At 39.7% G+C, this 14,645-nt stretch overlaps 1 protein-coding gene across 7 annotated transcripts; it reads left to right on the top strand.

Annotated features, from left to right (window-relative positions):
• The first annotated feature begins 569 nt into the window (after window positions 1–569).
• On the top strand, window positions 570–11,128 carry LOC110532740 (endochitinase A). 7 transcript variants are annotated; one of them, XM_036988812.1, is made up of 15 exons: window positions 570–931; window positions 1,222–1,327; window positions 1,501–1,581; window positions 1,615–1,795; window positions 2,029–2,884; window positions 3,065–3,189; window positions 3,880–3,931; window positions 4,091–4,219; window positions 4,462–4,599; window positions 4,826–4,974; window positions 6,306–6,360; window positions 6,470–6,549; window positions 7,486–7,921; window positions 9,237–9,448; window positions 10,372–11,128. In XM_036988812.1, exons 2-15 carry the CDS (start codon window positions 1,266–1,268, stop codon window positions 10,435–10,437), a joined length of 2,622 nt encoding a protein of 873 aa, XP_036844707.1. In that variant the 5' UTR covers window positions 570–931; window positions 1,222–1,265; the 3' UTR covers window positions 10,438–11,128. The 7 variants fall into 7 exon arrangements, with proteins under 7 accessions (XP_036844707.1, XP_036844706.1, XP_036844705.1 ...); XM_036988811.1 differs by having other exon boundaries at window positions 570–825; window positions 1,237–1,327; window positions 1,501–1,795; XM_036988810.1 differs by having other exon boundaries at window positions 1,237–1,327; window positions 1,501–1,795.
• Window positions 11,129–14,645: the final 3,517 nt, after the last annotated feature.

Raw genomic sequence — 14,645 nt, 5'->3', positions numbered from 1 at the left:
ACCCACTGTGGAGCAAGGCCCACCCACTGTGGAACAAGGCCCACCCACTGTGGAGCCAGGCCCACCCACTGTGGAGCCAGGCCCTCCCACTGTGGAGTCAGGCCCACCCACTGTGGAGCCAGGCCCACCCACTGTGGAGCATGGCCTAGCCAAACAGACTGAGTTTTCCCCCACAAAAAGGCTCTATTACAGCACCCCCTTCCCTGTCCGATGATCCCGCAGGATGTGGAGGTCCTGGGCTGGCGTGCTGATACGTGCACGGTCTGCGGTTGTGAGGCCGGTTGGACGTATTGCCATATTCTCTAAAACAACGTATGGTAGAGCAATGACCATTCAATTCTCTGGCAACAGCTTTGGTGGACATTCCTGCAGTCAATGTGCATATTGCACGTTCCCTCAAAACTTGAGACATCTGTGGCATTGTGTTGTGTGACAAAACTGCACATTTTAAAGTGGCCTTTTATTGTCCCCAGCACAAGGTGCACCTGTGTAATGATCATGCTGTTTAATCAGCTTATTGATATACCACACCTGTCAGCTTGATATATTATCTTGGCTAAGGAGAAATGCTCATTAACAGGGATGTAAACACAAACATTTAGAAAAATAAGCTTTTTGTGCCTATGGAACGGTTCTGCAATAGATCACCTGGTGAAGATTCATGCGTCGTTTCCATGGAGTTGTTTTTACACGCTTGTTGTTGATTGGTCAAAGGAAATATGGCCGCAGAATAAACATTCACAGCGATTGGATTTTGGTGTTTGTTGATTAACCAATGAAAATAGGTGCTTTGTACAAACTGACGCATGTCCAGGAAGTTTTGAGGTTTGTTTGGGGGTGAAAAGTCTGGGATATTCTTAATATTTTCTTCGAAATTTACAGAATAAATTTTTGGAAGCAAGCAAACATTTAACTATTTTGAAGTTTGCATGTGAGTAAAGTAAGATTTGATATATTGTCATATCATGAATCAAGTAACGTTAGCAAGCTAGCAGTACCGGTTAAATTGTTCAACGTTTTGTGGTGTTTTTTAAGGAATTAGCTAGAAGATTGCAATGTGTTCTTTGATGTATTCAAGTGAAATGAAGTTAACCAACTACAGCAAAGCAATTGAGCACTGCGTCAATGTTGTTGTTGTCCCTAAAAGGCATAGCTATCTATGCGCTCTTGCCAACTGTGTTAGCCAGCATGCTGAATTATGTTTACAAACATTTGGTTCAGGTTTGTTATTTACAGAACATTGTTGAACCCCTGACTGAGCCAACATGGATTCCTCTCCAGTACTGCGTCAGCAATGTCAGAACACAGTCCTGAACGACCATTCAAGGTAGGCCTGCAGAGTATGAACACAATTAGTCTATTGTGCTTTATTTTGGTGGTTGCATCTCGCTAATGATTCATGGCCGCTGTCTATAGCTGAACCTGCATTTAAAAACAACACTGTGGATACACTGCCTGAAACATATGTCTACACTCTCTACATTGACTGTCCCCCTCCAGTCTCAACAGAATGACAGCAGACACAAAGCCAGGCTCTAAACACCCATCTGTACCCCGTCCTTCCAAACACCTCTCTGTACCCCATCCTTCCAAACACCCCTCTGTACCCCATGGCCATCCTTCCAAACCGGGGCCTGAGAACAAGGACCCAGCAGCAGCCTCAGACGACGGTCCTAAACTCACGATAAGACCGCTGGGCATCAGCAGGCTCCCAGTGCTGGCCAAGTCCCTGCCCCTTAAGACTCCCTCTGACTTCACGCGGTCACACAAGAGATGGGAGGACAACTCTCTAGCGGTAAGGAGCATCTTTTCTTCAATCACCTGCATCACTAAGGACTGGTTTCCAGGACCCATATTAAGCCCATTCCTGTACTAAAAAGCAGACTCACTGGCTATTAAACAGTGCTTCTTAGTCCAGGGTTAGGATTCATCTCGGTCTGGGAAACCTGCCCTGAATATGCGTCTCCAAAGCACTACTTGTCAGTGCTAAATAATAATTAGTTTATGTGTGTCTTTGTTTTCCTTTAGGGTAAAGCCAAGAGGATGAAACCAAGCACCAAGCCTGTGCCTTTCAACTTCTCTAATCTCAAGGCCAACCGAAAGGGGGTACAGAACCAGAGGGGACCGCTGGCTGCTACTGCAAGGGCTGGTGCTCAACCAACCCAACCTAAAAGTACTTTTAGCAATGCTGCCCATCTAAAAACAAGACCCACAATAACCACTACCCAACTGCCCAGTAGCATCCCAGCCAATCATAACAAGGCCCAATCAAAGTCAACAATAGCGCTTGCTGCTCATCTAAAAACAAGACCCACAACAACCACTGCCCAACTGCCCAGTAGCATCCCAGCAACTCATAACAAGGCCCAATCAAAGTCAACAATAGCGCTTGCTGCTCAACTAAAAACAAGACCCACAACAACCACTGCCCAACTGCCCAGTAGCATCCCAGCAACTCATAACAAGGCCCAATCAAAGTCAACAATAGCGCTTGCTGCTCAACTCCCAACAATTGCACTACACTTGGCAGCTAGAAAAGCAGGCTCAGGGCCTGGCGGGATCTTGTCACAGCAAAATAGAGAGTTGGGGAAGCCTCATCAGACCCAGGCTCCCAGTGCTGCCACCTCCATGTCTTTGTCTCAACATCCCAAACAGTCTTCTTCAGAAACTCTATTGCACGTACCTGGATTGGGACAACTTTCCAGACCTCCCAGTTCATTTGCTCTCGGCTCAGGTCTTTCGTCCAGTGCTTTCTCATTTAGTAGTGCCTCCACTGCCTCAGCCCAGCCCACTGCCCTCAGTACGGAAGCCTGTGGTGGCCATTTTGACATGCTCAGCATGAAAGATCCTTCCATGCCTGGGCAGTTACCAAGTAGTAGCACTGGTGAGAAGGGATTTTTATTACCAATGGTGGGGTACCAGTAAAGGACTCAAACATCCTCTGCTTCTTTCTCTGGTAATATTAGGCATAGTAGCCTACTATAGTCTCTCTCCCCAATCGCTTCATTTCACACGTTTCTTTTTAAAATTGAAGATGTGCTCCATTGTACTGTGTGTGTTCCAGGGAGTGTGGAGGCTGCCTTCCACTCTGACCCCTCTGCCCTATGTAGTATCCTCCAGAATGAGGGAATCGGTGCAGCCAGGGTTTTTATGTCCAGCCGTCCCTCTACACAAGCCTATAACAACATGGTGAGTTGTCCTTGTGGAATGAGGTACAGGGATTTTGGGTCGGTTGTAGTGCGTTGGTATTTGTTTGTTTTCAAATCAAATCGAATTGCATTAATCACATGCATCGAATACAACAGGTTGTCTTGACCTTACAGTGAAATGCTTACTTACGAGCTCCTAACTGACAGTGCAGTTTCAAAAATACAGATAAGAATATGAGATATAAGTAAAAAATAACAATATATACAGGGGGGTGCTGGTTATTTAGCCAGTATGTACATATAGGTAGAATTAAAGTGACTATGCATAGATGACAGAGAGTGGTGTGGAGAGGGGAGGGGGGCAATGTGAATAGTCTGGGTAGCCATTTGACTAGATGTTCAGGAGTCTTATGGCTTGGGGGTAGAAGCTGTTTAGAAACCTCTTGGACCTAGACTTGGCGCTCTGGTACCGCTTGCCGTGTGGTAGCAGAGAGAAGAGTCTGACTAGGGTGGCTGAAGTCTTTGACAATTTTCAGGGCCTTCCTCTGACACCACTTGGTATAGAGGTCATGGATGACCGGAAGTGATGTACTAGGCCGTTCGCACTACGATCTGTATTAATGCCATAGCAATGTTTGAGGTTGCCTGTACAATTGGTACTGATGAACTGTCTGAGTTTGTGTCCATCAGTTTGCCTATTAACTAACTAGAGGTATTATTTTCTTTGCAGCCCCAGAGAGTGTCCATCATGAAGAATGGTCTGAGGACAGTGCCCTCTGCTGGTCAGTGTATTTATTTATTTATTTATTTTTCCTCTTGTGAATTTGCATTCCTTCATGTTATGTACATTTTTACAGGTGGACCTGTTTAATGTACTGTAGCATCTTATAAAAAAATACAATTTGCTGTTTAGTATACTTTATGTTCTTCTGTTGAATTAGGTCCTGTCAGGAATGTAAAGTTGTCTCCGGCCCTGGGCAACATCCTGCAAACTGAAGGGGTCGGCTCCCCTCTGGAGCTGGAGAGGGTATCTGTCATGAAGAGTCACCAGACGACAGCAGCTTCTGCAGGTCCGTGGTAGTACTACTGAACACATCCCAGATGGATTTGTGTAACTTTCCTAATGCTGCAAATAAATGGTCTATGTGCTACTGATATAGTGTAAACGTTTAGGGCTATTAGAGGGTGGAAATGTTATATGTAGCACCTGTTTGATTAGCCAGCCTATTCAAACCCCTACTCCGGCTCAATCTATGGAAGCTGGGATCGGCTAGCAAGTCTGTTACCTTGTATGTGCATGTATTGTTTATAGGTCCCGTAAGGTCTGTTCAGTTCTCCCCTGAGCCTTCATCCCTCAACAGCATCCTGCAGGATGAAGGGGTCAGCTACTCTCTCCAGCCCCAAAGAGTGTCTGTCATGAAGAGTCACAAGAAGTCAGCAGCCTCTGCAGGTCAGTGGTAGTACTAGTGGACACATCCTATCTTTGGGTAAGTTTAAAATAAAAAAAAGAATACATTTAAGAAACAAAGCTTAGAAATCCCAGAAATAGATCAGTACTGCTTCATTAATCATAATGCAAAAAAAATGAATTTTTAAAGAAGCTTTTATAGCTTCAAACGGCAAAGAAGAAAAAACACTGTCAAACTATTAAGTCTGTAACCTTGTATGTGTTCCAGGTCCAGTACGGCGTGTTCAGTTCTTCCCAGATGCTGCAGCCCTCGGCAGCATCCTGCAGAAAGAAGAGGTGAAGGCTGGGACACCCCTGGAAGCCACACCCCAGCGCACCTCTGTCTGTCCATCTGGCAGGGGCACCTCCATCTACACTGTCAGTCACCGTTTGATCGATTTGATTTATTAGTAACAAAAACACATATAAAGCTGCTCCCACCAGGGCGAAAACAACATTATACATTTAGTTTTTGCGTCTTTTGCTTTTGGTTTTGTACACCAGCTTCAAACAACAGGGTTTTGAATGGTCCTGGAAAAGTTATGGAATTTTTATAATGGTGTTTTCAAGGCCTGGAAAAGTTTTGGAAAAATTATAAAATCCATGAAGTCAGGGAAATTAAATGTATGTTAGGGTTAGAGTCAACCCTAACCCTTCAATCGCGTTGAATCGAATCATGTGAATCTAAATAATAATTTGTGAATCGTCAAATGAGATTTATAGATGTAGCCTGTTTTTTTTTTTATTATGTTGATTCAAAACGTGTTTTTTTTTTAGAGACTTCCAGGTGGTTTGTGCATCCAATATATGGGGCATTGTAACTCAATATATTCCAGTCAGCCAGCAAAGTGAACACTTCTGAGATAGTTTAGCTAAATATGACTGAAGAAAATGTGAGGGATTGCTTCAATTGAATTAGAATATTTGCAGCCTTCCATAGTCATTTGATATTTTAATATATTACATGAGTGAATTATTTAAAGGCGAAGCGTATTTGTTTGTAATGTTGTAATGTTTTACATCGAGGGTGGTCAACCATCCTCCAGTACCTCTCTAACTAACCATATTTTAGAAATGAGCTGCTCAACCGCTCTTGATAAACTGTCTCTGACCTGTTTGAGCAGGGCTTGATCAAAAGCCTGCACACCCAATAGCTTTCCAGACCTGAGGGTTGACCACGTGTTATATACAGTTGCCTAACAGCTATTCTACTTTGTGGGATTTTTAAGTGCCTTGCTGAAAGACGGGAGCTGGTTCATGAGAGCAGCCTCCCAGTGTTGGTACCACATTATTCTCACTTTATACATACTGTACATAAAGGTTTCATTGTTGGTCATGGACATTTGGTTAGAAGTAATTGAGAAGTCATGAAATTCCATCTATGAGTGAGTGCATGAACCCTGACAGCTGAAAATGCTTATGGGAAATATATTTCACAGCGGTTTAGATGGTACAATGTTTTAAAAATGTTTTTTTTTACAAAAGAACAACTTGTTTTGTCACAAACTGAAATTTAGGCAAACTATTAGAATTTTAGAAACCAGGAAATATACCAGAGCATTTTTCTTCATATTACACCTTGTAAAAATGATTACCATCCTACTTTCTCATGTGCCTACTTGTTATGTCACCTTAGTGCTGTATGAAACAAGCAGCCACCCTCTACGGGTGAGTAACACAAGATTCACTGTGGTACTTTACCTTTCCAGGCACAGCGAGTACCCATCACAAAGTGGCACACTGAAGCTCCTGGAGAACCTATGGGTACGTTGGTCATATGCCTCCTTTTCTATTGCCACATCTCAACCAGATATTCTCCTGTTTGTCCCTCTCCTCTTTGGTCTGCCTTATGTCTATCTGTCCCTCTCCTCAGTGACATCAATCAGCCTGACCCCAGCCTTAAAGTGGACACCCCAGCGGGTCCCTGACACAAGGCATCAGCCCATGTCCATGGTCAGTATGTTACAGTACACCCCTGACTCTTATGTCCATGGTTAAACTGTGAACACTAAAGTGATAACATTCAGTATTTGTTGCCCAATCAATCAAATGTAAAACGGGCTTTATAAATACATCAACAGATGTCACGAAGTGCTTATTCAGAAACCCAGCCTAAAACTCCAAATAGCAGGCATTGCAGATGTAGAAGCGCGGTGGCTTGGAAAAACACCATAGAAAGGCTGGAACACAGAGGAACTAGGCTATGAGGGGTGGCCGGGTGGAGGCTAGCTTGTTCTTCAAGATGTTCAAACGTTCATGGATGACCAGCAGGATCAAATAATAATCACAGTGGTTGAAGAGGGTGCAACCGGTCAGCACCTCAGGAGTAAATGTCAGTTGGTTTTTCATAGCGGAGCATTCAGAGGTCAAGACAGCAGGTGCTGTAGAGAGATCAAGAGAGGTCCCCGAACTGCTGTTTTAGACCAAGGTAGCACATCTGGTGAACAGGTCGAGGTTCCATAGCCTCAGGCAGAACAGTTGAAACTGGAGCAGCAGCACAACCAGGTGGACTGGGGACAGTCAGGAGTCATCAGGCCAGGTAGTCCTGAGGCTCAGATCCTCCGGGAGGGGAGGGAGAGAATTAGAGGGAGCATACTTAAATTCACATCCCTGCTATTGCCAGCACCATGGATGCTCTAACTCACTGAGCCATCTTCTTTCAGAGGAGGCTCCTGTCTGCCCATTGGACCCCCTACGCAGGCTCTCCCAGACTCTGGGGCCTCCAGGGCCACAGCGGAGATCTGGAGACATGCAGGGGGGGGGGGGGGGGCTAACAGGTGGCATTTACTTGCCACGATTGATGGATTTACATACTTTAGTTGAATGCATTGTTTGTAAGTCGCTCTGATTAGGTGTCTGATAAATGACTAACATGTCTATGTGTGGCAGGAGGTTGTCCAGACATTGTTTAAGGAGACTGAGGAGGAAGAACAGACAGACTGTGTGGTGTTGGATCAAGACCCTGCTGAGACACGAGCAGACCAACAGCTGGCGAAGGAGGAGAAGCAAAGTAACACAGGAGGACGACTCCAGACTTTCTTCCAAGCCGCACACAGAGAATCAGTCATTTTCTTCTCAACTGGCAAGAAGCTGCACAGACCAGCTCCAGCACATGAACAGGAGAGCCCTGTGGCCGGATTTCTGGAGCGAGGTGGGCCCATGGAGCATTGTGCTGCAGGAGGACAGGAGGCGATGCACCTCCTCCCTCTGCATCCAAAGTTAGACAGAGCCTCTGCACCAGAAATCCCGGAAGTCACAGCTGCAGCCACAGATCTGACCAGGTTGACCAACCTCTCAGCTTTTGTCCCCCTGCGCCAGCCCAGAGGTAGGACTCAAAGTCAGTGTATTTACTAGCTGATTGTGCTTCTACTTGCTCTTTGGAGTCTAGTCTGGGTTACTGTAAAGCAGTTTTCGACAACTGATGTTGCAGAAAGGGCTTTATAAATGAATCTGTTTAATTGATCGATAACCGTGTATTGTTTCAGAAAGGGCTTTATAAATGAATCTGTTTAATTGATCGATAACCGTGTATTGTTGCAGAAAGGGCTTTATAAATGAATCTGTTTAATTGATCGATAACCGTGTATTGTTGCAGAAAGGGCTTTATAAATGAATCTGTTTAATTGATCGATAACCGTGTATTGTTGCAGAAAGGGCTTTATAAATGAATCTGTTTAATTGATCGATAACCGTGTATTGTTTCAGAAAGGGCTTTATAAATGAATCTGTTTAATTGATCGATAACCGTGTATTGTTTCAGAAAGGGCTTTATAAATGAATCTGTTTAATTGATCGATAACCGTGTATTGTTGCAGAAAGGGCTTTATAAATGAATCTGTTTAATTGATCGATAACCGTGTATTGTTTCAGAAAGGGCTTTATAAATGAATCTGTTTAATTGATCGATAACCGTGTATTGTTTCAGAAAGGGCTTTATAAATGAATCTGTTTAATTGATCGATAACCGTGTATTGTTGCAGAAAGGGCTTTATAAATGAATCTGTTTAATTGATCGATAACCGTGTATTGTTGCAGAAAGGGCTTTATAAATGAATCTGTTTAATTGATCGATAACCGTGTATTGTTTCAGAAAGGGCTTTATAAATGAATCTGTTTAATTGATCGATAACCGTGTATTGTTGCAGAAAGGGCTTTATAAATGAATCTGTTTAATTGATCGATAACCGTGTATTGTTGCAGAAAGGGCTTTATAAATGAATCTGTTTAATTGATCGATAACCGTGTATTGTTGCAGAAAGGGCTTTATAAATGAATCTGTTTAATTGATCGATAACCGTGTATTGTTGCAGAAAGGGCTTTATAAATGAATCTGTTTAATTGATCGATAACCGTGTATTGTTGCAGAAAGGGCTTTATAAATGAATCTGTTTAATTGATCGATAACCGTGTATTGTTTCAGAAAGGGCTTTATAAATGAATCTGTTTAATTGATCGATAACCGTGTATTGTTGCAGAAAGGGCTTTATAAATGAATCTGTTTAATTGATCGATAACCGTGTATTGTTGCAGAAAGGGCTTTATAAATGAATCTGTTTAATTGATCGATAACCGTGTATTGTTGCAGAAAGGGCTTTATAAATGAATCTGTTTAATTGATCGATAACCGTGTATTGTTTCAGGTAGTATTATGTTCCCAAAGAGCGGTGCTCTGAGTTCTGCTACAGCCTTGCTCCGCCGGCGCCTCCCTCCTCTGAAGGAGCTACGTCTGGATGAGGAGGTGGCCACCTACACCTCCTCCTCCTCCCCAGCCCTACCTCCCTCGTCATCCTGGCCCCTGCAGACCCGCTGTGGAAACCCTGTAGCAGCAGCCCTGCATCTCCAGGACTACACTGTGAGTTGGGTATCATCCTTTAGTTTACATACAGTTGCGGCCAAATATATTGTCACCCTTGCACTTTTCTGAAGTCATTCCATATTTCTTCTAAAATAAGTTAAAATTCAAAAAGCCTTTTGTCCCCACACTTAGTTATTGGATTTTCAACATTGCAGAACAATTTTCTTTTTGTAAACTAAAGTTTACCATTTTTATTTAGAAAATTAGGACATGGCATAGACAGAAATATCGGCAGATAAACTCTTCTTGTAGCCATCAATGAGCTTACTGCACCTTTCTACTGGCAATTTGGCCCCTCATCAGCAGCAAACCATTCTAATTATTCAATGTGTGAGGGGTACCCTCCACCAACTGCTGTTTTCAGCTCTCACTGTAGGTTATGGATGGGATTGGGATCTGTACTCTTCGTAGGCCACTCCAGAACAGTCCAGCATCTCATCTTGAACCATTTCAGGGTGCTTTTTGATGTAGCAAGACAACAACAACAAAAAAACACAAGAACCATCACCTTCAATGGACACTGGGTCGAACATCAATCTGCTGAGTTCATGATGTCTTGCATACATTGAAAGCCCCCAGTAGCAGAGGCAGCAAAGCCCCCCCCCCATGTTTAATTGTAGGGAGGGAATTATTTTTCTTCAATTTAAATGATTTAAGAAAAGTGCAATGGTGCCAATACATTTGGCCCGTAACTGTATTAGTCCTATAGGCATTTATCTATAGCCTCGGGTTCCAGGATTCCTCCAGCAGCCAATTTGATAAACAAGACTTGGTAGGATAACATCGTGAGACTATCCAACCTTTAGACTCTGATTCATGTTCATTGTGGATTAATCAGAAGAGCATCATTGATCATGTTGTGATAGTTGAAAGTATTTAATACTGTTTTCCTGTTCTTCCCGTTCATTCCTCCCCTTCAGTTTTTTCGGCCAATTATCTTGGACCCCTCATCTACTTCCTCCTCCTCTCCTCTCCGGGAGAGATAATGACTCATCACTGTTTTATGTTTTGAGTCTGGTCTAGTTTACTGATAAGAAGAGACCCATAATGGATTGTTAAGCTACGTCTTTAAGGAGTGTGTTAATGTTTGTTTTCCGAACCCTGTTATAGCCAGATTTGCTGTCACACTTACAAAATATCTATTACTGCTCCAAGTAGCTACTTTTCCAAAACATAACATGTTCAATAATGTATCAAGTTAGAAACATTTTTACCACATTGGCATGCACTGGCTATATAATGCTACTAATAATTTTATTTCTGACAGTATTACAGTATGCAAAATATCCAAGAATGAGACATTTCTACATTTTGATTGGAATCAGAAACTAAGTGAATGAATTGATGTCCAGAAATCAAATGTTGGTGGGTACCAGTGATTGAAATCTATGATTTTGGAGTAGGCTACTGAACCTATTGGAGTAGGCTACTGAACCTATTGGAGTAGGCTACTGAACCTATTGGGAATTGTTAACTTGATCAATGTTGCAATAAAATGTTTTTTTTTTTTTTACAGCTTTCAAAAATACGAAAGTAAAATTTTCATTTTTTTTTTAATGTGTATTATGTTTGCATTTTTTCATTGTGTGTGTGTATAGTGACATAGTTCAACACTAACTAAATGAGGCCCAAATCAGATTGTCTAGATTTGTTTATAATAAATGTATATGAACTTTCTTTACTGACATGTATTATTTATGTTTTGTGAGTTTTATTATAGTGAAGCCCATTGGAAACGGCCAATACAAATTGACATACCTTTGTATGCCTCCTTGTCTGTGTACCTACAGACACAAAAGTGAGAAGTTCAGTCATCTGCACCCAATACAGATAGCTTTCAACATATTCTTAGTCTACATATTCTTATAGTCTACATATTCTTATAGTCTACATATTCTTATAGTCTACATATTCTTATAGTCTACATATTCTTATAGCCAACATATTCTTATAGTCTACATATTCTTATAGTCTACATATTCTTATAGCCTACATATTCTTATAGTCTACATATTCTTATAGTCTACATATTCTTATATACATATTCTTATAGTCTACATATTCTTATAGTCTACATATTCTTATAGTCTACATATTCTTATAGTCTACATATTCTTATAGTCTACATATTCTTATAGTCTACATATTCTTATAGCCTACATATTCTTATAGTCTACATATTCTTATAGTCAACATATTCTTATAGTCTACATATTCTTATAGTCTACATATTCTTATAGTCTACATATTCTTATAGTCTACATATTCTTATAGTCTTCAACATATTCTTATAGTCTACATATTCTTATAGTCTACATATTCTTATAGTCTTCAACATATTCTTATAGTCTACATATTCTTATAGTCTACATATTCTTATAGTCTACATATTCTTATATACATATTCTTATAGTCTACATATTCTTATAGCCTACATATTCTTATAGTCTACATATTCTTATAGTCTACATATTCTTATAGTCTACATATTCTTATAGTCTTCAACATATTCTTATAGTCTACATATTCTTATAGTCTACATATTCTTATAGTCTACATATTCTTATATACATATTCTTATAGTCTACATATTCTTATAGCCTACATATTCTTATAGTCTACATATTCTTATAGTCTACATATTCTTATAGTCTACATATTCTTATAGTCTACATATTCTTATAGCCAACATATTCTTATAGTCTACATATTCTTATAGTCTACATATTCTTATAGTCTACATATTCTTATAGTCTACATATTCTTATAGTCTACATATTCTCATAGTCTACATATTCTTATAGTCTACATATTCTTATAGTCTACATATTCTCATAGTCTACATATTCTTATAGTCTACATATTCTTATAGTCTACATATTCTTATAGTCTACATATTCTTATAGTCTACATATTCTTATAGTCTACATATTCTCATAGTCTACATATTCTTATAGTCTACATATTCTTATAGTCTACATATTCTTATAGTCTACATATTCTTATATACATATTCTTATAGTCTACATATTCTTATAGTCTACATATTCTTATAGTCTACATATTCTTATAGTCTACATATTCTTATATACATATTCTTATAGTCTACATATTCTTATAGTCTACATATTCTTATAGTCTACATATTCTTATAGTCTACATATTCTTATATACATATTCTTATAGTCTACATATTCTTATAGTCTACATATTCTTATAGTCTACATATTCTTATAGTCTACATATTCTTATATACATATTCTTATAGTCTACATATTCTTATAGTCTACATATTCTTATAGTCTACATATTCTTATATACATATTCTTATAGTCTACATATTCTTATAGTCTACATATTCTTATAGTCTACATATTCTTATAGTCTACATATTCTTATAGCCAACATATTCTTATAGCCTACATATTCTTATAGTCTACATATTCTTATAGTCTACATATTCTTATAGTCTACATATTCTTATAGTCTACATATTCTTATAGTCTACATATTCTTATAGTCTACATATTCTTATAGTCTACATATTCTTATAGCCAACATATTCTTATAGTCAACATATTCTTATAGTCTACATATTCTTATAGTCTACATATTCTTATAGCCTACATATTCTTATAGTCTACATATTCTTATAGTCTACATATTCTTATAGTCTACATATTCTTATAGTCTACATATTCTTATAGTCTACATATTCTTATAGTCTACATATTCTTATAGTCTACATATTCTTATAGCCTACATATTCTTATAGTCTACATATTCTTATAGTCTACATATTCTTATAGTCTACATATCCTACATATTCTTATAGTCTACATATTCTTATAGCCTACATATTCTTATAGTCTACATATTCTTATAGTCTACATATTCTTATAGTCTACATATTCTTACCTCTTTGTTGATTGATTTCCATTGAATTGTGTCCATTTTCTGTTTTAGAAAGATTTGCACAAATATGAAAAGACAAATGGAATCTTCAAAAAACATATATATATATATATATATGTTTAGGTCATACAAAGGGGTCCTACAATTTAACTTAAATTGAGGAGATCTTAACATTTTTTCAGTTAAGTGCCTGCACCTGCTGTCCTTTCAAATCCAAACGTTTCAGTTGGGCAGTTAGGTTCCTGCAAGAACCTCCACCAAATAAGGAGGTTCCTCGATGAACCCCACCTCCTATGGGGTTCTTGGAAGAACCTTTTGGGATGAATTTTCAGTGCCCAGAACCCTAAGTTTCTTCAAAGAACTTTGAGGATCTTAGAAGAACCTATGTTGAACCCCCTAATTTTTAGAGGTCGAGTGATTGTGGAGACCAGGTCATCTGATGCAGCACTCCATCACTCTCCTTCTTGGTAAAATAGCCCTTACACATCCTGGAGGTGTGTTGGGTCATTGTCCTGTTGAAAAACAAATTATAGTCCCACTACGCGCAAACCAGATGGGATGGCGTATCGCTGCAGAATGCTGTGGTAGCCATGCTGGTTAAGTGTGCCTTGAATTCTAAATAAATCACTGACAGTGTCACCAGCAAAGCACCACCACACCATCACACCTCCTCCATGCTTCATGGTGGGAACCACACATGCGGAGATCATTCATTCACCTCCTCTGCGTCTCACAAAAACACAGCGGTTGGAATCAAAAATGTGAAATTTGAACTCATCAGACAAAGGACAGATTTCCACCGGTCAAATATTAATTGCTTGTGTTTCTTGGCCCAAGCAAGTCTTCTTATTGGTGTCCTTTAGTAGTAGTTTCAAATGCTCAAATGCTTTAAGAAAGAAAGAAATTCCAGAAATCAACTTTTAACAAGGCAAACCTGTTAATTGAAATGCATTCCAGGTGACTACCTCATGAATCTGGTTGAGAGAATGCCAAGAGTGTGCAAAGCTGTCATCAAGACAAAGGGTGGCTACTTTGAAGAATCTCAAATTTAAAATATATTTTGATTTGTTTAACACTTTTTTGGTTACTACATGATTCCATATGTGTTATTTCATAGTTGTGATGTCTTCATTATTATTCTACATTGTAGAGCATAGTAAAAGAAATAAAGAAAAACCCTGGAATGAGTGGGTGTGTCCAAACTTTTGACTGGTACTGTATATTTAGCCCAGAGTTGTGTGTGTGTGTGTGTGTGTGTGGGAGGGGAGGGGAGGGGGGG

Source organism: Oncorhynchus mykiss, chromosome 9, assembly GCF_013265735.2.
Source record: "Oncorhynchus mykiss isolate Arlee chromosome 9, USDA_OmykA_1.1, whole genome shotgun sequence".
In the NCBI taxonomy this organism is placed as follows: domain Eukaryota; kingdom Metazoa; phylum Chordata; class Actinopteri; order Salmoniformes; family Salmonidae; genus Oncorhynchus; species Oncorhynchus mykiss.
This window is presented reverse-complemented; position numbering and strand designations above follow the sequence as displayed.